A 22,952-nucleotide genomic window follows, 5' to 3' on the forward strand; every position below is an offset into this window, starting at 1 on the left:
GTCTCTCAGCAGGACGATGCCCCTTGCCTCCTTCCTCCTCTCCCCACTTCTTCAGAAGGCCTTGAGCTACTGCTGTTCTGAGCGGAGGTGGCCCAGAACAGGTCCTGGTTGGAGAGGCTCAGACACTGCAAGCATAGGGGTTGGGTGACTGCCAGCTGCCTTACATTTCCCCACTGCCCAGGTCTGAGAAGGGCTGAGCAGGTTTGTTTTTATTTTTCCCCTTGGCCCTCAAGAGTTCCTCTTGGCATCCTATGCACATGTGGATGCAGGAAGTTGAGCCAAAAGAGTTATCAATACATCCAGCTCAATTGTAGGGAGGAGCCTGGGGTGGGTGCAAGGGAGCAGATGTGTGGTCAGAGTCACTAATCTTGTGCCTGAGCAATAAAAAACATTTTTCTGTGTATTAGCACCAAATCGCCCAAAGGGATGACTTAATCCTTCTCTGCTTCTGGCAGGTAGTAGGGGAGCACAGCCCTGGGGGAAGGCGGGGAGAGGGAACAGCTGAGTCAGAGGGAGGGGGTGGGAGAAAGCCTCTGGAGGGACCACAAGCTCCAGGGACCCCTCTGCGTGCCAAAGCAACGCAAGGGAATCAGGCACTGGTGTCTGCCACACCCCTGGGAGCAGTGGCCTCAGGTTCAGTCCACATCTTCTGTCAGGCTCATTCACTGCCTACTGTCCTGCTCAGCGGAGCCTCCTGAAATTTGGACATAAGCTGAATCCAGGCCCTTAGAGTATCTTGACTGGCATTTCCAGCTGTCTGAATGGGTAGGTAAGACTGACCCTGCAGAGGTGTCAGTCAGCGGGCTATCCCAGACCCAAAGTAGATGCCTCACAGCTCTGATGGGACCTGGACGATATCTAAGTCCTTCCTCCGCCTTACACTTGGTGGGGTTCTGTGGAAAGGCCATCTAGCTTTGGAACCAGCAGTCCTGCTTCATATTTAACCCTATCCTTGGGTTTCCCAGGGGGCACTAGTGGTAAAGTACCTGCCTGCCAATGCAGGAGACATAATGCAGGTTTGATTCCTGGGTCAGGAAGATCCCCTGGAGGAGGGCGCGGCAACCCGCTCCAGTATTCATGCCTGGAGACTCGCAAGGACAGAAGAGCCTGGCGTGCTACAGCCCACGGGGTCGCAAAGAGCTGCATACGACTGAAGCACCTTAGCATGATCCTTGGGTACCTGTGAGACTCTTAATTTCTCTGGGCCTCAGTTTCTTTGTAAACTGAATAGAAGACCTCTTTATCCTAAGATTTAATGAGGTCACAAATCATATAGAACACTCCCGCATCACAAAACCAACATTAGATCCTCTTTCTTACGTCCTTTGAATTCAGTGGCCACACAAATATTTACCGGGATTCCCTCAGCTGTGCACCTAGATGAGGAACTTATGGGCTGGGGCAAAGTGGAGTTGAGTCTATTTGTTGTTTGTGATGCAGTTCATTTCACAAAGTGCTGAGTGTTTACTCGGGGCCTCAACTACACTCATTAATCAGTTAGTCTAATAACAGCTCTTTAGGGAGGGAGACACACCGTCCATAATTTTGGAAAAGATGAAACTGAGGCTCAGAGTCTCACACAGTAAGTGGCAGGGCTCTGCAGAGGCAGCCCTCCCCTGCCGAAGGTTCTCTTTCCAGGCGGTGTGCCAGGCACTATGATGGCAGCAGACTGAACAGCTCCCTGGTCTCAGGGCTAATCGTGCTGCGTTTGCTCCAAGTCCCCCTTTACTCGGAATCTGCAGGGTCCGCCTGCTCAGAGCGCTGAGGCTTTGGTGACTGGGACAGCAGTGGAGTAGGGACTCTGCAGCCACCCTGCCAAGGGCAGTGGTTGGGAACCTGCTGGCCTGCATTTCCCCACTTTCCAGGTGCTGAGAAGAACACCTTGAGCTGCGGGCTGGGGAGGACGGGGAGGGGCTGTCCGTCACTTCAGAATGCTCTGGGCTGGGTCAGATGCCTGCTGGCTGCCTGCCCCTCCGGGGGCAGTGGACCCCTTCGGTATGTGGACCTGCACCTTCTCTCCTTTCCTGCAAGTGACTAACGCCGTGTCCACCCCGGGAGTGATGGTGGAGTAAATGAATGTACCAGACAGTGAAGTACAGTGGTCCACAGGGGTCTGTCGGGTTTGGTTCCAGGACTTAGCACAGATCCTGAGATCTGCAGGGTCTCATGTAAAAAATAGTGTAATTGCATATAGCTAATGTGATCCTCCCATATACTTTAAATCATCTCTAGATGATTGTTTATAATACCTAACAGTGTAAATGCTATGTAAATAGTTGTAAAGACAATGTAAATGCTAGGGAAATAGTTGCCTGTGTACTTTAAATTCAGCTTTTGCTTTTTGGAACTTCCTGGAATAATCTTTTCCCCTGAATGTTTTCCATCCGTGGTTGGTTGAAAATGCAGATGCAGAAGCCAAGGACAAGGAGGACTCCTGAACTGGATGTAGTAAAATGCTTCATCAGGAATGTGTCTGGAAAGGGGATTTGGGCGAGGGACAGATTGCTGATCTTAGAGTAGGGGAAGCAAGATTTCTAGGAAGGAAGAGTAGAGACTTCCATTAGAAAGTTGCCTTTGCTTCTCGGTGATGCTGATTAATAGGAAATGAGGATGTAGAGAGGGATGAAGCCAGCACAGGCCTCACACAGAGGAAGGAGTCAAGGCACCCTAGTTTGTTGATTCCCTAGGGCCATATGCTACTCTCTCTTCTGTCCAGTTCAGTGGAAATGAGTGTCTGCCCATTCCATTGCTTGTGTTATTGTGAATTTCTTGTATTTCGGACCATGGAAGTGTCTGGTTCTGAATTCACTAGATACTTTGTACACCCCTTAAAAGAAAATGATTCTGATCAGTCAGAAATCCAGTCACTGGGAATAGTTTAAATAATAACACCTTACTGCTGATGAGAATTTCCCAAGCCAGGCTGCTGTGACATCCAGATTGTAGCTTCTTGGGACAGCTGCTCCATCCAACAGATCTTGGCCCTACGAGCTGCATATGGTGATGAGGAGCAAGTGCTCATCGTAAGATTCAGGGATGACTTGTTTCCTAGTCATGATCAGTGTGGATCTAAGGTGTTCCTACAGTAAACCCTGGATGTTGACTTCTCCATTCACAGATGTCTAGCACCTACCACCCCACACTTGATCATCAAAATAATCCTTCATAGGGTTAATCAAGTGTACATCATTTAACAGTAATAATGTAAGTCATTTAACATTCCCTTGCCCCGTATGTGTGTTAAAGTAGTGCTCCATGAAATTATGTCTGTGTCCCAGCCAAGGATATGTTTGACTAGGGCCCCAACCTCCCTGACAGGTAGAGCTGTGTTTAAAAACTGGCTCCGTCACTCACCTACTGGGTGACTTTGAACAAGTTGCTGTGATGTCTTGGATTCAGAGGCTTTTCCCATTTGCAAATGACAGTGTTCCTGATGAAATGTGTACCTTGGCTCAGTGGTAATGAATCCGCCTGCAAAGCAGGTAACCCAGTTGATCCCTGGATCAGGAATATCCCCTGGAGGAGGGCATGGCAACCCACTCTGGTATTCTTGCCTGGAGAATCCCATGGACAGGAGACTGGGGGCTACAGTCCATAGGATCGCAGCTTCGGACACACCTGAAGCCCCTAGCACAGCGCGGTGTTCACGATTTTCTGCCTAAAAATTTGAGTGGCGTGTGTATCAAGCACCGGCAGAGCTCCTGGCACCTGTCACTCTTTAAAATGGGAGTTGTTATTATCAGAAATCAAGTAAAGATACCACAGTGGTGTGTGGTGGAGTGCCAGATGAGTCACATGGGTAGGACACATGCTTAGAGAAGGGCACGACTAGAGGCCTGGGGAACCCAGGCAGAGGAGGGAGAGAGAGGGCTGGGGTTGAGCGTAAAGAGGTAGAGAGACAGGTGGGGGGAGGGTCTTCTATTTGGGGGGAATGCCTGGGCAGAAGCAGAGGAGAGGTTTCAGGGTCCCAGTTTTAGGCTCGTGTGACCAAGGCCAGGGATCGTTTGGGGAGCAGTAAGCCATAAAGACAGGAGTGCACATGATCACAGCTGTGTGTTGGGAAAGTTAACCTGTAGAGAGAGGCTGGGCCCAAACCAGTTCAGCAGGCTGCTGTGTCCCTCTAGGCAGGAGGTACAGAGGCTCAGCACGGGGAGGTGGACCCAAGGAACCAGACGCCAGGAACCAAGTTGCTCCCAGGTAAAATGCACAGTCCCGGCGCTGGCTGGGTTTGGGAGCTGTCAGGGATGACTTGGAGATTCTTGGCTGATGATGGCAGGAATCACATGAACAGCAAAGTTCCACCAAGGGGAACTTTGGGAATGATGGGGAAATGAGTTGGATTTAAGTTAAGGTGATGTCTAAGTGCTGACAGATGTAAATGGTCCATGAACAGTGTAGATAGGTAGACCTCCCTGGAATCTTTTTTTTTAATTTATTTATTTTTGGCCGTGTTGGGTCTCTGTTGCTGCATGAGCTTTTCTCTGGCTGTGGCGAGCTGGCGTTACTCTCTAGGTGCGGTGCGCAGGCTTCATTGCAGTGGCTTCTCTTGTTGCAGAGCATGGGTTCTAGGTGCCCAGACTTCAGTAGTTGTGGCTCCCAGGCTTCGTAGCTCTAAGGCACGTAGGATCTTCCTGGACCAGGGATTGAACTCACAGTCTCTCACTCTGGCAGGTGGAGAAGGCACCCTGCCTGGATTCTGTGTGCAGAAAGTGGGATGCAGACTTCCACTGGAGCATGGAAGCATCTTTTCCATTTGTCTAGATTTGGGCTTTTAATCAGATAGATATGACTTTTGATGCTATTAATGCATGACTCACTCCTTCTAAGAGAGTTCCAGGCCATCTAGTCATTGAGAGGCAAGCATGTGGACTCTGGAGTCAAAGAAACTCTCAAATCATGTCTGTGACCTTGGGCCAAGTGACTTCATCTGTCTGGGTGCTCTGGTTTTCTCATCTATAAAATGGGAACCACACTAACCCCTTGCAGAGTTGATAAGAGGAATTAAGAGGATTAATTTATTGAACAGATTACTGTACAGAAATTAAGTCATTGAAGCTGCCTAGTAACCCAGTGGTTTATAAACATAAACCACATTCCTATGTATGGGAAACGGAGGCACAGAGCAATGACTTGCCCAAAGTCGCAGTGTATCTGGGGGTAGAGCCGGGGTTTGGTTCTAAACCTCTGTGCTATATAATACCTAGCCTAGAGCCAGCCCTGTGTTTTCTTTGTAACCTCAGAGCCATTTCAAACCCACATTTCAGATGTGGCAGCCTTGAGCTGAGGTTGAAGTTCTCCTAGGTCAACCTTGGTCTCTCCTCCCCAGCCACCCAGCTTCACCCCACATCCCCTGTCCAGGCCCAGCCTTGTAGCTGCCTCTCAGCACACCCCGGATGGCGCCCCGTCAGCAGGCCTGGAGAGCAGTGGGCTTTGCCCCACCCAGGGCGGTCAGCTGTACTGCAGGGGCCTGGAGGGAATCTCACCGGGGTTCAAGGCTCTGCCATGGGGGGCCGTAGGCAAGTCACAGGTCTCCCTGTAGCTGAGTTTTTCTTTTTCTTTTTTTATTTGGGTATAATTGCTTTGGGGGCTTCCCTGATAACTTAGTAGTAAAGAATCTGCCTGCCAATGCAGGAGATTCAGGAGATGTGAGTTCGATCCCTGGGTTGAGAAGATCCCCTGGAGGAGGAAATGGCAACTGACTCCAGTGTTCTTGCCTGGAAAACTCCATCGACAGAGGAGCCTGGCAGGCTACAATCCATGGGGTCCCAAAGAGTCAGACACGACTGAGCACAAATGCACATGCACATGTTTTTCCATGTTGTGTTCGCCTCTGCTGCACCACAAGTGAATCTGCTATTTGTACACACACGTCGCCTCCGTCTTGGACCTCCTTCCCCAACCCCATCCCCCCCCAGGTCACCACAGAGGCTGCGCTGAGCTCCCTGTGCCATTAGGCAGGCTCTTCATCTTGGATGCCATATAATGGCAGAGTAACAACACTTGTCCGAGTGGGCGGTGGTGAGGCTGAGCACAGCTATTGGCTCTTGCTGCCTAGGCAGGTCCCAGCATCCTGTTCGGAAAGCACTCGAGGCCTAGGTGCCAGGCCCAGCGCTGGGTGCTCGAGAAGCTGAAGTGAAAGAGCCGGTCTCTGCCTTCCTGGAAGCCAGTGACGGCAGGATGTTGGCTTTGATCACAGGAGTTGTGCCACGCTCTGCAGTCACACAGGGAAAGTTCCTTGGGCCAAACAAATGCATGAAGTCCTCTCATGATGGGAACTCACAGAATCAGCTTCTTTTACCTCCTGGCTTTATCAGAATGAGTGACAGGAACCACACGAGTGCTCCTGAATCACCTAACTTCTGCGAGTTTGGGGATGGGGCTGCATCTCTGAAGAAAATAAAAATCGCAGTCAATCCTACCACCCCTTGTGTCCCTCATGGGACATTTCTGGATCCTTCTCATGATCATGCTGTGAATGGGACATAAATATGCCTTCTATTCACAATTTATCTCAAGTATTTTCCTGAGGTTGTATTTAGTTTGTTTTGCTGGTTCTTTATAATGGCATGCTCTTTGCTGCGTGGATGTACCATAGTTAATACAATAGTTTCCTGGTTTTTATTTTTCAGCCTGTAAATAAGAGTGCATTTTGGTTTGTATCACATTCTTCCATCAATGTTTACTGGGCCTCATCAACCTGCTAGGCAGAGCTGTAGACCTTGAGGATGTAGTCATGAGCAAGACAAAGGCCCCCTTTTTGGTAGAGCTTACATTCTGACAGGCAGAAATGATTTCCATTGAAGAAAACTGGGATAGGAAACAGACCCAGGTTCTGGGAAACTCTCTCCAAAGAGGTGATCAGAGCAAGGCAGTACTTTTGATTTTCTGAGAGAAACAAACAAAAAAAACTGTCCCTAGATTTTTAATTCCTATGGGTGAAATTACTGGGTCAGAGATGTATGAAACATGTGTGGAGTTTAGACATTTACCAACGTCTTTCCAGAACTTTGGCAGTGCTCATTTCACTGGATTGCCTCCAGAATTATACATTATACTTAAATTTTTATTTTTTGCTAATTTGATATTTGAAACTTACCTCACTGTTTTGCATATCTTGGGTTGTTAGTGGAGCTGAACTCTTATTTTGTAATAAGTGTTTGAACCACTTGTACTTCCTCTTCTGTGAATTGTTCATTCCAGTCCTTCGGGTTGCATTGTCTGACGCGTGTGTTAGGACAAGAAGTGCAAGTAGTGAATGTCCTGGTGTGTAGAGAGCCAGGTTTCCTCTCCATGGAGCTGAGAAAGGCCTTGTTGAGAAAATAGCTTGTGAGGAAGTCTCTATCAGAGGAGGGAAGAATGTGATTCCAACAAAGGGTTGTTAATCCAGGCAGCATAGCCTAGTAATCATTGCTACTATTTACCAGGCACTTTCTAGACATAGGCCTTCCCTGCTGGCTCAGATGGTAAAGTGTCTGTCTACAATGTGGGAGACCCAGGTTCAATCCCTGGGTCGGGAAGATCCCCTGGAGAAGGAAGTGGCAGCCCACTCCAGTACTATTGCCTGGAAAATCCCATGGACAAGGTAGCCCGGTAGGCTGCAGTCCATGGGGTAGCAAAGAGTTGGACACGACTGAGCAATTCCACTTTCTGGACATAACCATTAATCTCATAACCCTACAAAGCAGGAAGCACTGCCCCCATTTAATAGATGGCTCAGAGGCCTAAAGGGACTCCCCTGAACCCACACCCACTGGTAAGGGGCTCCTGTGGGCCTTGAACCAGGTCTACTATATCCTGCTTCTCATAGAGGACCCAGCGGCAGGTAAAGCAGGTAGAGTGTATACGAGCATGAACACAGACCGCAAGTCCAGTAGGTGAGGTCTGTAGCTGATCTGCAGGAGAACTTGTCTTGTCATGAGAAGCAGATGGGGTGCCCATTGGATGATGGTTAGCGCTTATTGGGACCACGAGTTGATGAAGATGAATGGCTTCGTGTTCCCTTTCTGACTAAAGGAGAGAGTCACGACAGACCAAGACAGACAGAGCAACCAGAGGAGGCTCAACTGGTGTACGGATTTGAGGCTAGGATGGAAACATAGAAAACAGTGATTTGGTTTAGTGACAGCCTGGGTGAGTGAGGGAGGGAGGCCCCCAGAGGCATGAAACACGGTGCTTGAGGGTCCACACTTAGGACGTACAAGCATGAATCTTTGCAACCACTGTCTCTTCCTGTGGAAACTGAATGGGCTTCCTTTCATCGGCTGCTTCTTTAAGCTGTTTTCCTCTCACAGACCATGGCTCCTTGGCCTGAGTTGGAAAATGCCCAGCCTTCCTCGGAGAAATACACTGTAAAGGCCGATGGTGAGCAGTCTGCCAAGCCTGAGAAAGGCAAGGAGACTGAAAAAGGTAAGCGCCCCCCTCCAGCCCTGGGCTGGCCCCCTTGGGAAGGCCCCAGGAGACCCGGGCCTGGTTCCTCATTCTCATGGCCTTCTCTGCTTGTCCGGGCAGATGACACCGGTGCCCCTATCACCAAGATAGAACTTGTTCCGTCTCATTCCACTGCGGCACTGATCGAGGAGCCCACCGAGGTGGAAGACCCCTGGGACCTGCCCGAGCTTAAGGACACGGGGATCAAGTGGTCAGGTAAATGAGGGCAGCTGAGGCAGGCGGAGGGGACTGTCCGTTGGCAAGAGACTGAGATCACGACTTTACGGTGTCACCTTGGGTCATCTTTTCCCTTCGATTGTTCAAGCGAAGGTCCTGACTTTAAGAGTGAAGCCTCCAGTGATGACTGGGGGATCTTTTATCCTTTCATTCATTCATTCAACAAATGAACCAGGTTATAACCAGACCAGACCCTGTGCAGCAGGAAATGGACAGGCCCCATCTCTGAGACACCTGGGGGTTGGGGACCTCAATGTGGGCATCAGAGATTATAGAAGGCAGTCTACATAGACAAAACAGCAGAGATCCAAGCAGATACCGCACTTCTGTTCCAAGCAGTAAGATTAGTCTGCAGGTCAGGTAGAAGGAGGACGTGAGAACCACTTTAAAAGTGAGTGGAGAAAATGACAGCTGAGGATGTAGGTTTCCAGGACCTACGAGGGTCCAGACCCTCCCCAGATGGAGGCTGTGATTGCTACCTTGCAGCCAGTTTGTTGAAAATATTCTGTGTGGTTCTGAAGGTGCTTAGAAAAGCCTTTATCTCTGACCTTGCATTTAGCAGGGGGCAAGTGCTCTTAAGTGGCTCATCAGTGACACTGCTCTTGCCCCTGTGAGCCCACGACCTCACCAACCCCCTCCTCCCCAAGAGCCCAATCCTTTAGACATTTCACCACAGGTTTCAACTGAATGGACTCCAGTGGTAATTACTTTGAAAACTACAGCCAGCCATGAATGCATCCCATTGCTAGGTCTTGCTAGATTTAAGACTATAGCTGCCTGGCTAGGAGGGGAGTTGGGAGAGTTCTGAGCTGGTCATCAAACTTCTCAGTGTTTCAGCCATGCCTTTTCCCCTCCTCCAGAGAGAGACACCAAAGGGAAGATTCTCTGCGTCTTCCAAGGGATTGGGAAATTTATTTTACTTCTGGTGTTTCTCTACTTCTTCGTGTGCTCCTTGGATGTCCTCAGCAGTGCCTTCCAGCTGGTTGGAGGTATGGATGGAGAGGTCAAAGGTCCGGGGTGGGGGTTTGATTTCTGTGAATTTATTTCAGAAAGTCACAACTCAGCAAGCCCCATGGAGTTGCAGTCTACCCGAGTGTTCTAGAATGGAAGTCACCTGAGATCATCTGAGGTCATGCCCCATTTCACAGAAGAGAAAACCAATGCCCATGAGAGGGTTATGATAGGCTGGCTGAAATGGCTTAGGCCAGGCCAGAGCCAGTGCCAAGGGCAAGTGGTCAGCTCCTTGTGTTTGTCTGCGATCCCCAGACAGGAAGCTGTTTGACCTAAAGGCTTACGTGAGGGTTTCTGGCTGTCTTGGGGCCTCCCCACCAGAGGGGACCATTGCCTAAGAGGGCTCTTAGTCTAAAGCAACTACTCAAACTCAAAGTTGGTCCTTTGCTGGAGAAGGACAGGGGTCCCTTGTTGGGGGATCTGCTTCACTGCAGTTGCCCAAACACCTCCCAGGCCTGAGCATGGAAATGAGGGGTGAGGGGACCCAGAAGTGAAATGACTGTATGCTTGCTCACCTGCCCACCCCCGATGGGCAACAGTAGTAAGAGCCAGCCCTTGAAGTGCCTACTGACGTAGGGGCATTGTCTTAACCATTCCTTCCCAAAGTCCTTCCCACTTACAGAGGAGTGGGCCAAGGCTCTAGAAGGTTGTACCCAGCACCGAGTTTCACAGCCTGTAATTGGCCTAGTGGGATTCAAACTGAGATCTGTTGACATGGAAGACCGTAGATTTATGCATCCTTTGGTTCTGTTCTTGAGAACTCATCTTTGTGGTCTAGGAGAGCTGGGGGAGTGTGAGGGGCAGACTGACTTGCTGAATGCCACTCCGGTCCGCCCTCCCACACAGCATCAGCAAGGGCCTTGCTGTCTCTCAGACAAGGCATTCCACTCCCCACTCTCAGCCTTCTTTTAAACATTAATTGCGGGGATGGATTGATGGTCTCAGAACACACTCTCAAGTGATGCTCCTAGTGTTCAGTTATGGACTGGGGCTAGGGGCTTGAATCGAAGGGGTTATGGACTGGGGCTAGGGGCTTGAATCGAAGGGGTTGGATAGAGAAGAACGAGAAGATCTACGTGGATAAATCTTGTAAGTTTGGAATACATCCCTGACCAGAACAAGGCCATCAGGAGATGCACTGGCATTCATCAAATGAAGTACAGAGCTGAGGCCAGATTCGTGATCAAAGATGACTAGAGGAGGGCTTGCTGATGAACGTGGTTAAAGGATAGGAAGGTACTTGGTGAAGGGACAAGAGGAATAGGGGTGGGTGGGATTCGAGCAGCACTGGGGAGAAGGAAGAAGCAAGACGCCTGAGATACCACCAGCAAGTCTGGAGGCTGGTACCTAGAGCCACCGGCCAGTAACTTGAGGCTGGTCACTCAGCGCCCACCTAACGACCATCGCATGGCTATGGGTTTGTTTTTCAGGAAAGGTAGCTGGGAAATTCTTCAACAACAACTCCATCATGTCCAACCCCTTGGCGGGGATGGTGATTGGGGTTCTGGTGACAGTCCTGGTGCAGAGTTCCAGCACCTCCACGTCCATCGTCGTCAGCATGGTGGCCTCCTCATGTGAGTCCAGAAACCCGAGGGCCCAGACGCATTTCAGGCATTTCCCTGTTCTGCTGGGGAGGCTGGCATTTACTCTGAATATGTCCAGGCTTGTTGCCATCACTTTCCTAACTTGTGCAATTATGATGTGCTCTGCTTAGACAGCGGGCATCCTCCTGTTTCCCTTCCCAGGGCTGAGCCTTAAATTGGCCCCAACACTTGAAGGCTCAGTTGCGATTTCTCTAGAACTGTGTTGTCTAGTCTAGTAGCCACTAGCTACATGTGGCTGTTTCATTTAACCTTGAATTCAGCTGATGAGTTGCAAGAGCTGTATTTCAAGGGATCACATGTGGCTAATGGCTGCCATATTGAACCACATAAATTTAGAGCATGTCCATCATTGCTCTCAGGGCTAAGAATAAAACCTCATGTAATCACATCACATGTTGGCCTTGAGGTATCTGTGCTTGGGGACCTGACGTTACAAACCTGAACCCACTCAATGTTTGCCCTGGCTATGTTGAGATAGACCCTCTGAGGGGAGCCACTTTGAACTGGTTTAATTTTCAACTCAAACCAGTATTTTTATCTAAAATAAAGTAGAACAACTTTTTGAGGACCAAGTTAGAAAAATATTCATTGCTTCTGCAAAGTACTTTTCTACTTTTATAACTTATACTTTTTAATAATTCTTAATACCTTTATGACATTTACTTTTATATTTACTTTTATAAACGTACTTTTAAGCTTTTATACATTAGAACATATGGCGATGTATTAATTTTGTGGGAAAAAGATATTGCGATGAATTTTCCATAATAAATACACAAGTCCTTACACATTGTTTCCTGGTCTTCTTAAGCTACCCTGCCCTCTGGAATGGGGGGACAGAGGGACTTAAAGTGGAACTTTTAAACTGAAACTTTTAAACAGGAGGATTTTGTAGAGTCTCTGAATTCTCTCAATTAAGTCCTGAAATTTTTTATTTTAATCTTTTTTGGCATATGTGCCTATTTCTATAGTGAGATACCCAAGTTTTTTTCAGATTCACAGTGAGGTCAGACCCTAAAGAGATTAAGACCTAGTGCTTTAGGGAATTACCTGCCTGAATGAGGTCAGTTTGCCTTGGGCCACATCAGGAACACAGCCAAGACAGCTTCCTCAACTTTGCTAACTTGCTAGCTTACTCTTTCCCACCCTCCAGTGCTGCCCGTGCGTGCTGCCATCCCCATCGTCATGGGGGCCAACATCGGGACTTCAATTACCAACACCCTCGTGGCGCTCATGCAGGCAGGAGATCGGAAAGAGTTCAGAAGGTAGGAGGCTTGGCCACCTTGGTCAGCCTTGGCCGCCACCAGGCCCATATAGGGGTTGATCGAGTTTTCCTAACTGTCGGTTGTTAGGAGAGCATGTTTGTTATCCCTGGACCTGTTAGAAGTAGCTACAGTGGAGTAGGGCTGGAGGCTCGGATCACATACTTATCGGGTGGTAACTCAGCTCCCTGAATGCAGAGCTTGGATAACAGTATCTATCAACCTCCATGTTGCCTAAAGAAATTAACACAATCGTATAGATAAATACTTAGCAAGGTGCCTGGCACCTAGTCAGGGCTGCCTGAATGCAAGTTTTAGCTAGAAGCTTGACCTGTGGCATAGTTAAAACAAGGCCAGTTAAAATAGCATTTACTATCTCACTTGGAAATAATTCTGACTTCCTAAAGCGTCCATTAAACACAATGCCCAGCCTCTCTTCTGACTGGTTATGGGTTTTTCCAGAGTTTATTAAAATAGTGAAACAGTCCCCATCCAACACAGCCAAAAACACCAATTTGCAAAGGTACAATGCATCCCCAATGATCATAGCAGCATTATTTAGAATTGTCAGGATATGGAAGCAACCTAAGTGTCCGAAATAAGTCATACAGGGAAAGACAAAAATTGTATGCTATCACTGATATCTAGAATCTAAAAAATACAACAAACTAATGAATAAAACAAGAAAGAAGCAGACTCACAGATATGAGAACAAGCTAGTGGTTACCATTCCGGAAACATAAAGGGGGATGAGCAAGATAGGAATAGGGAAGTAAGAGGTACAAACTATTAGGTATAAAATACACTATAGGACATAGAGCCAATATTTTCTAATAAATGGAATGAAACCTTTTAAAATTGTGAGTCACCATATTGAACACCTGTAGCTTATACAGTATTATACACCAACTATACTGCAACTGTCACATCAGACAGATGACATTAAACAGGCTGCTGGGGTGGTCAGCAAACACCATGCCTCGTCCATGGGTGAGCTGGCAGGCACCGGATGTTCTCAGAACCATTCATTTTCTGTCAACGATAGCTGAACTCCTGGTCCGTGATAAAATGTTCTGAGGTCTAATACCTGTCACCCAGGGTGTTTGCTAATTTGATCTTAAGAAACTGAGTAGACTTTTCTATGCACCATTTTATTAATATAGAAGCATAAATAGGTTAAGTAACTTCGCTGAGGAGTATAGCTGGGACTCGATTCAGGTTTTCTTATTGGAAATTCTGGGTTCTTTTCACTGTTACACTGATTTTTACCTCTGGATGTATAAAGATGAAAGTGCTTACACATGGACTATAATTGATCTAGCTCACCCCTTTTGGAGATAATTTAAATGGATTGCTTTCAATAACATCTTTGGAGATGTATATTATTTTTTTCTGGTAATTTTTTCCTGGATAGATTCCTGAAACAACAACAACTATATCAAACACCTATAAGGCTTTTTAACAGTTTCCAAACTACAAAGAAATATTTGTAACACTTTGAGTCAGCAATGTATGAAAATGTCTTAAATCACCCTCTGCCATAAGCATAACTAAAAATTTGTACTTGCAAACAAATTGCAAATTTCTAAAGGAAGATTGTGTTCAGTATGCACGATTCAGAAGCAATCTTGATGAAGTTTTTTCAAACAGCCACTTGCTGCATTAATAACTGCAGCCAAAATAACCTCTATTGATAGTTCCCTTCCACCACGCAGAGCAAACTGTCCACTGTCTGATCTGGTAGGAAAGGCGCTGCCAGGCAGTAGGAGATGAGATTCCTGGGCCCAGTACTGTGCAGTGATCTTCAATTCCTGTGTTTGCTGGTCCTCAGTTTCTCCATCTGATGAATGGCTGGGGCAGGGGGTAGTATTAATACCTCTCACTTTGGGGATTGCTGTAAGAAGAAAAGTGAGATTGCATACCTATATGCATATAGGTAGGTGACACCTGGCAGGGACACCTGTAAGTCACCTGCAAGTGATGACCTGCCTAGGTGGTACCCTGTCACTCGATGACTGATCTGTCTCGGGGTGGGGTTCTCCTGCAGGGCCTTTGCGGGGGCCACCGTCCATGACTTCTTCAACTGGCTCTCCGTGCTGGTGCTCTTGCCTCTGGAGGCCGCCACCGGCTACCTGGAGCGCCTGACCAACTTCGTAGTGGAGAGCTTCCACTTCAAGAATGGAGAGGAAGCCCCAGAACTTCTGAAAGTTATCACAGATCCCTTCACAAAGCTCATTATCCAGGTAACCTGGCTTCCTGCATAGAGGGAAAGGGGATGGAAGAGATGGATGAGGGTCTGTAATCACTGCCCTTTAGCTGCTGCTGAAAAAAACCAAGGGAGGCAGAACTTCAGGAACACCAGATGGGCTGGAGTTTTGTTCAGTTGTTCAGTCGTGTCAGACGTTTTGTGACCCCATGGACTGCAGCACACCAGGCTCCCCTGTCCTTCACTATCCCCTGGAGTTTGCTCAAATTCAGGTTTGTTGAGTTGGTGATGCTATCTAACCATCTCATCCTCTGCCATCCACTTCTCCTGGAGAAATTGGTATTTATTATCTCTGTGACTTCAGCACACTTGGATCATCTGCGTGGGAGTGGTGGGTGGTAGTGAGCGCTTCTCGAGAATCAAGGACACTCCATGGGACAATTCGTTCCTGCCTCTGACCTCGGCACCCCTGGGCTCACTGATTAAAGTCACATCCTACTCACAACCAGAGAGGAAGAGTTTACTGCCTTTCCTCAAATCTTATCCCTCTGCGCACCAGGGTCTGTCCATATTGTTGAAATAAATGGAAGAAGGCTTTGTAGATGTTGCCTTGGAGAAGGGGCCAGCTTGGACCTTGCTCATTCACTCTTACCTTCATTTTTCTTTCTCTTATTTGATTATCCAATGAATATTCTACTACATGCTTCCTAGATACAGGTCCATTGTTCATACCAGTCCTTCATTTACTGAGCACTCACTGACATAAAGGTGCTATGCTCCACCCTGAGAGTGCAGATAGGGTGAGCCCCAGCTCACCGCTGCAATCTGGTTCACATCCTCAGAGCCCCTCTTAACAGTTTAACATCTGTCCCACAGTGGTTTTGACAATGGGCTAACTCTCTTTTGTCCATTGTTTTCCTCAGCTGGATAAAGATATTCTCAACCAAATTGCAATGAATGATGAGTCGGTCCAAAACAAAAGTTTGATCAAGATTTGGTGCAAAACTTTTACCAACGTGGTAAGTTTCTCAGAATATTGCTCGCTGAGTTAGCCCTTTTTTCTGTACTGGATAAAGTAAGATCTTGCCTTCAGTTCAGACATATAAAAGGTCGGGAGAAAGAAAAATCAAGGATTCCTGAAAAGTCAAATCTAGCCAGTGAGAATCCTTAAGTCCTTGAATTCCAGATGGACAAACATGCTGTAGGACAGACAGGACCAGCCCACATTATGGACATGTTATTCCTGGCTAATTATGTTCATGTCTCCTGGCCTACCTCTGGCTGCCACCTTGCTTCCATTTATGGAGGGATTTGTGAAAGCAGTGCACCACACTTATGGAGCCTCCCTGATGCCCTGAATTTCCCTCCATTCCCCACCAGAAGTGAGGGTTGTAGACGATGCATAGTATTTCTCATGTTTGCCACCCAGACTGAGAGAAATGTCACCGTCCCCTCGCCTGAGAACTGCACCTCCCCTTCCCTCTGTTGGACGGATGGTTTGTACACCTGGACCATCAAGAACGTGACCTACAAGGAGAACATGGCCAAGTGTGAGTGGAACTCAAAGAGCGTCAGCCATTGGGACAGGCTGTCTGGGGTGATGGTGGTGATTTCCTGTCTGTGTGGAGCCCCAGTGAGTGAGGCAAAGAAGGGCAGTGAGAGTCAGTGAACACCAATCCTACATGGGACAGTGAGCTGTGAGCTTTCACAGCAGAAGAAACTGAGGCATGGGGACCAGGGGGCAGGCTAAAGGTCCCCCTGTAAGGGGAAGAGCTAGGACCTGGAACTCAGTTCTTCTGGCCATTTCAAACCAATTCAGAACTCATCAACAGATTCCAGAGCACTCCCTCCATGGGCTTTGGTATCTCTTTGGCAGTAACTGTAGGGAGATGACAGCCTGATTTGAAGGTGGTGTGGGGCATATACACAGCAGATACCATCACCCTTGAGTCAGGAGTCCCTGTTGTACAGTAGGCCCCATTTGAGGCACTGGGGCTATAGCACTGAAGAAAGCAGCGAGCTGACTGCTCCAATTGGAGCAGTGATGCTCCATTTCTTTAAGAAGCTATACTGCTGCCTCTGGACTCTTTTATGGCCCTGATGCTATTTCTTCTAATTATTTATTCCTTATGTGTCCATTTGCGTATCTCTGCCTCTCCTCCTCTCCATCCATCCCCACATTAATTCTGAGCCATATACCTTACTACTCCAGTTGTGGTTTCCCTCACAGAATCATGTGAATGTATCACCTCTTGTATTGTAGCTGCTGTACATCCATTAAAATAACCACGGTTTTTCTGGAATCAACATGGGGACACACAGGGATTTAAAAAAGAAAAGAAAACACAAGCAGTTTTATAATTAACAGTTGCTCCCACTCTGACTTGCCCTTCCTGTCCCAACTTGCTCCCTGAATACTTGTAGGTATCCTCATTATCATGAATAAAACACGGAATGGGATTTAGAGGCAGAAGAATGGAGCTGGAACCTTGAGTCTGCTCCTGGATTTTACTACATCTTCACCCTCATGAGATCCCATTGGCCTAAACATAACCTCAGGGTTATACTTAGCTACAAGGGAGGCTTGAAAGAGTGGTCTTTATTCTGGGCCGCCCTGTGTCAAGCTGACAACCAAGATTCTGTTCCTTTGAGAGAGAAGGATGTTGGGGAATCAATAACAATCTGTGGCCACCAGAGGCTCCATGCCCTCCTAACATGGGCTGTCTATGGTCTCTCCAGGCCGGCACATCTTCGTGAATTTGAACCTCTCAGATGCTATTGTCGGTACCATCCTGCTCGTAACCTCCCTGCTGATCCTCTGTGCCTGCCTGATCCTAATGGTCAAGCTCTTAGGCTCTGTGCTCAGGGGGCAGGTGGCTACTGTCATCAAGAAGACAATCAACACTGGTAAGCTTGCCGCCTCTCATTCTGGACCTTCTAGGGGTGGTGTCACTGTGCCCCTCCCCAGAGGGGAACTCCTGTTGATTCTCTTCTAGAAACAGCCTCCACATGGAGTTTCTGTCTTGGCTCTGAGAAGCTGTGAAAGTTACGATGCCACTTGCCCTCGAAATCCTCCTTAGTGTTTTGAGTGGAGCCTGGGAAGCATTTGTTTGCAAGGTCTGGAGAAAGAGCCTGCTTAAGTTCAAATGCTGTGAGTTAGGCCTTCCTTCCTACCAGGTTCCCTGTTGGCCCAGGACTTACTGAGTCCATCAGGATCCCTTAGGTAATAAAGGGTAGCAGAAGTCTACTGTGACCCTTACTTCCCTTCAGCTCTTGGGAAGAACATGTGGTTCTGGATAAATACATCAGCATTTTGAAATAGCCAGTGAGACTCTATTGCTGAGAATGGCATCCTGGCCAATGAAAACATACCCCATGAACTCTGCCTGTGAAATGGGGCTGAGGATGTCTACCTCCCAAGGGTGTCATGAGCGTGAGCTGAGTGACTCTTCTCTAGGTGCTTTTTGCTATGCGGGGCATGGTCCTGGACTGGTGGTGCCAAGAACAGGGTCTCTGGGGCGTCCATCTGCTTCACATCCTCAGTGCCCCTTTAAGTGGAAACAAAAGTGGAGGGTGTGCAGGACTGGGAGACCAAGACAGGAGGAAAGCTAGAGTCTCAATGCTCAGAGTGCTTTGCTGTTATTTGGGTGACATCTTAGTGCAACCACTGTAACAAATTCTCATAGACTGGATGGTTTAAACAACAGAAATTTGTTTCACAGAGTCTTGGAGACTGGGAGGTCTAAGGTCAGGGTGCCAGCACAATTGAGTTCTGGTGAGAATCCACTTCCTGGTTTACAGATGGCTGTCTTTTCACCATGTCCTCAGGTGGACAAGCTCTCCCTTCTATAAGGGCACTAGTCCACTCCTGAGGACTGCAACCTCATGACCTATTCATCTCTCAAAGGCCTCACTGCCTAATACAGTCACATTAGGGGTTAGGGTTTTAACACATGGATTCGGGGTGGGGGAAATGACACAGACATTTCATGCATAACAGATGTGTTCAGCATTCGGAACTCCAGTGAATATGTGATTTTGTCTTGGCAACACATCCTTGCTTCTACCATTCGAATATGCAAGGTGAAAGAATGCTAAAAAATCCAGTTTGCAGCTTCTGACTTCTGTGTGGGCATGGAGAGGAGTTTACACAACCTAAACCTCTGGCCCAGTTGTGCTGCCTGGGTCCAAGGGAGATGCCTGCTGGGCCTCCCAACCCATGCCTCCTCCAGAAGGATTGTGATGCATCTCTTATCCTCTGTCTTTCAGATTTCCCTTACCCCTTTGGCTGGGTGACTGGCTACCTGGCCATCCTTGTGGGGGCAGGCATGACCTTCATCGTTCAGAGCAGCTCTGTGTTCACATCTGCTATGACCCCACTGATCGGTGAGTTTCTCCCCAGGTCTCCCTCTGTCTGCCATTAGCATCTCCTGCCATCCTCTGGGGCTGATGCCACGGGCTTTGTATTTTCATCCCCCCAGGCATCGGTGTGATATCCGTTAAAAGAGCATATCCACTAACGCTAGGTGCCAACATCGGCACCACCACCACCGCCATCTTGGCCGCCTTAGCCAGCCCAGGCAATACTTTGAAGAGCTCACTCCAGGTAAGGAAATGCTTCACGGGACAGGGGCTCTGGGAGGGATCCAAACCCATCCATGGTCTTGTAAGCACGTGGTTTCTAAACAAGAAACCAAGTCAAGCTTTTCTCTGTTGTGTCCAAAACTGTGAGGTGGAGATGCCTCAGGGAGACAGATTTGAGAACAACCAAAGGCACCAGCTCCCTAGAGTGGTAGTCAGGCTCCCGTCACTAGAGGTTGTTTAAACAAAGGTGTGGTGGCTGTTTTGCTGGAGGAGGAAAGGGTATTCCAGAAACAATAGATACTACTTCCTGTCGCCTTGCCCTCCTCTTGGCAAACTCTGCCTGGACAATGAGAGGTCACTTGTGTCCTAAGCCTTGCGTTGAGAAGAATCAGGAGGATCTGCCTTGCCTGGATCAGCTAGGTGACCTTGGGCAAGATGACCTTTGATGTCTGAATCACTGTCCCCCATTTACACACCCAGTGCCCTTAGACAGGTGACCTGACCTTTGAGCATCAATTCCCTCATCTGAAACACAGGAACCATAATCTCTAGCTCACTAGGATTATTTTAAAGATCTGATGAGACTCTGTCTAAAGCCATGCTGTCAATAGAAGTATAGAATGAATACAGAATATGTGAATTACTCATGAAATCTGAAACTTTTAGTACCGCAGTTTTAGGAGTCAAAAAGGAACAGGGAGATTAATTTTAATGTGTTTGATTGAACCATTATCATTTCAACATATAACTGATATTAAAAATGATATTTTATATTCCTTTATTAAAAATTAATTTATTAATCCACTTATTAATTTGCTTTTGGCTGCACTGGGTCTTCGTTGCTGCACATGGGCTTTATCTAGTTGCAGTGAGTGGGAGCTATCTTTGTTGCCTTGAGTGGGCTTCCCGTTGTGGTAGCTTCCCGTGTGGAAGCATGGGCTCTAGAGCGCAGCCTCAGTAATTGTTGTGCACAAGCTTGCTTAGTTGCTCCTAGCATGTGAAATCTTCCTGCACCAGGGATCAAACCCATGTCCGCTGCATTGGCCGGTGGATTCTTAACCACTGGACTACCAGGAAAGTCATTTACAACTTTTTTGGACTATCTTGGAAATACAGTGGGTATTTTACACTTATGCCACATCTCAGTGGATAGTGACTAATGTATCAGATAGGGCTGGTCCAAAACCCCTAACATCATGCTCGGTGCCTGGTGGGAACATATAGGAAAGTACAAAGCGTGTGGCCCCTGGAGCCAGGCTATCTGGGTTTGAATCCCGTCTCCCATCTGTGTGACTTGAGGAAAATCGCTTAACCTCATAGTGCTTCAATTTCTCAAAGTTCATTGTTAGATGTGGCGTAATGGACTTCAGGCCCTATAAACTAAACTGTGATTCAGGTGGTCACTTCCCTTGCCTTCCCCTCTCCCAACCTTGCCCGTCCCCGTCCCCACGGCCTCCCCGCGACACACACGAAAAAACGTATTAGGCCCCCAGCTAATGTAATCTCTCCAACTCTGGGCTGAGCTACGAAGGTGAGGAAGACCCATGACTCCACTTCTAGATGACGCTCTCTTCTCTCCGATGCCGCCGTGCGGCAGACCCGTTCACCTCTCCAACCCCTTGCTTTTCAGATTGCCCTGTGCCACTTTTTCTTCAACATCTCAGGCATCATTCTGTGGTACCCAATCCCGTTCACTCGCCTGCCCATTTACCTGGCCAAACGGCTGGGCAGCATCTCAGCTAAGTACCGCTGGTTCGCCATCGTCTACTTGGTCTTCTTCTTCTTCCTGATCCCTCTGGCGGTCTTTGGCCTCTCCCTGATTGGCTGGCCAGTGCTGGTGGGCGTGGCTTCGCCCATCGTCCTTGTGATCTTACTGGTGCTGGTCCTCAAGATCCTGCAGTCCTTCTGCCCTGGCGCCTTGCCCCAGAAGCTCCGAAGCTGGGCCTTCCTGCCCGTGTGGCTGCGCTCCCTGGAGCCCTGGGACAAGCTCATCACCTCCCTCACCAGCTGCTTCCAGAGGCGCTGCTGCTGTTGCTGCCGGGTCTGCTGCCGTGTCTGCTGTGAGCTGTGTGGCTGCTCCACGTGCTGCCGTTGCTCCAGGTGCTGCGAAGACCTGGAGGAGGTGAAGGACGAGCCCATCAAGGCCCCTGAGGCATTCGATAACTTGGCCATGGACAAAGAGGCCTGGGATGGGGTCACCAAGTCTGCGGTGGATGCCTCAGGCACCAAAACCATTTCCAGCGTCACAGCCTTGTAGGTAGGGGCTGCCCGGAGGCGGGAGGAGGGCCCCATAGTCCACACGCTCTCCCTCCCTCCTGGTTCTTCCTCCATTTCAGGGGAATTCCTTCCCCACTGAGAAATGACATCCATCCCAGCTCTCATTCCCTTGGCCCAGTGTATCAAGCCCACACAGCAGTTCCATCCCAGCCCCAGGCTCCCTGTGCCTTCGAGGCTCGGGAAGGGGCAAAACAACACTGAGAGAGAATTAGTGAAACCTGGCCAGAGAGATGATCACAATTGCCCCAGCACACAGCTGGGTTGGTCAATAGGTCTTTTTTCCCCCCTTTTCCTCTTCCAAAGGAAAAGCCCCAAGGGAGGAGTTTAAGGCAGGTTCTCAGAGGTGCATATTCAGTACACCTTTCTTTATTATGATCCAGCTCAGGCTTCTCTCTTTTACCAAAGACTGGGTTCAACCAAGAGCAGCTGCTCCCTTACAGTCCAAGGGCAGACCAATCCAGGGGAAATGGTGCAATTGTCTGGGATTTGGAGAATACGTCGGTGTGGCCTTTTCCCCTTCTCAGGGCTCCTCACATCCCCTGGCAGGGTTTTCATAAGAGCAGTCCTGGCCCTGAGCTGGCAGGTGGAGGTTGAGAGCTGGGAATTGGGGAACATTTGAGGGAGATGGTTCATCTCTGCCACAAGAGCCTTGGGTGCTTCTTAACCCAGCTGATTTAAAAACCAAATCAGCATATGTTCTGGCCAAAGCCTAGCGCTGATAAAAATCACCTCTGCTGAGTCTTCTGGAGTAAGATATGCCGGTTCCGAGTCCCCTCCACTCTGCCCCCTGAAGCATAAAGCACCTGAGCTTAGGACAGCTCTACACCTCTCTCTGCCCCCTGCTCCTTGTACACAATGACTATCTGGGTCAGCTTTCAGTGGTCAGCTTCCGTCCAAACTTCTACCCACCCATCCATCCCTCAAAGCCAGAACCTCTTTCCAGACATTCTCCCATAGTCCCATCCATAAATGAACTCTGGTTCATCTGCCCTCTCTCCACGTCTGCAATGCTCAAATTTTTCACTGAGGGTAGAAACCAGGGCATGGCTGGACTGCCCACAGAACCGTGATCATCAAGTGGCAGTGGGGTGCATGCATGTCTGTGGATCCAAGAAGTGTGCTCCTTCTTGGCCCAGATGCCTTCTCTGTGCTTTCGAGAGCCCCCGTTGTATTATTCTTTACACCTCCTCTTGCCATTGCTTCTTACCCTCAACAAACCTAGTTCTCCCTGGAGAGTGAGTGAGCTTCAACCAAGCCTGGGATATGGGATCAGTGCAGCCGTGCTCCCAGACCCTGTCCGTCCCTATCCTAGCTTCTCAATCACTTTAGCAGGTTGGGAAACTG

The 22,952-nt window shown here is 48.5% G+C and overlaps 1 protein-coding gene across 1 annotated transcript; it reads left to right on the forward strand.

Moving 5' to 3' along the window:
* The first annotated feature begins 8,294 nt into the window (after window positions 1–8,294).
* Window positions 8,295–21,825, forward strand: LOC136147917 (sodium-dependent phosphate transport protein 2B). The gene is made up of 12 exons (XM_065907266.1): window positions 8,295–8,406; window positions 8,509–8,643; window positions 9,525–9,653; window positions 11,106–11,249; window positions 12,433–12,544; window positions 14,589–14,784; window positions 15,671–15,766; window positions 16,177–16,297; window positions 17,487–17,654; window positions 19,017–19,133; window positions 19,229–19,353; window positions 20,962–21,825. Exons 1-12 carry the CDS (start codon window positions 8,295–8,297, stop codon window positions 21,586–21,588), a joined length of 2,082 nt encoding a protein of 693 aa, XP_065763338.1. The 3' UTR covers window positions 21,589–21,825.
* The last annotated feature ends 1,127 nt before the right edge of the window (window positions 21,826–22,952 follow it).

Source organism: Muntiacus reevesi, chromosome 16 (genome assembly GCF_963930625.1).
Source record: "Muntiacus reevesi chromosome 16, mMunRee1.1, whole genome shotgun sequence".
Lineage (NCBI taxonomy): Eukaryota > Metazoa > Chordata > Mammalia > Artiodactyla > Cervidae > Muntiacus > Muntiacus reevesi.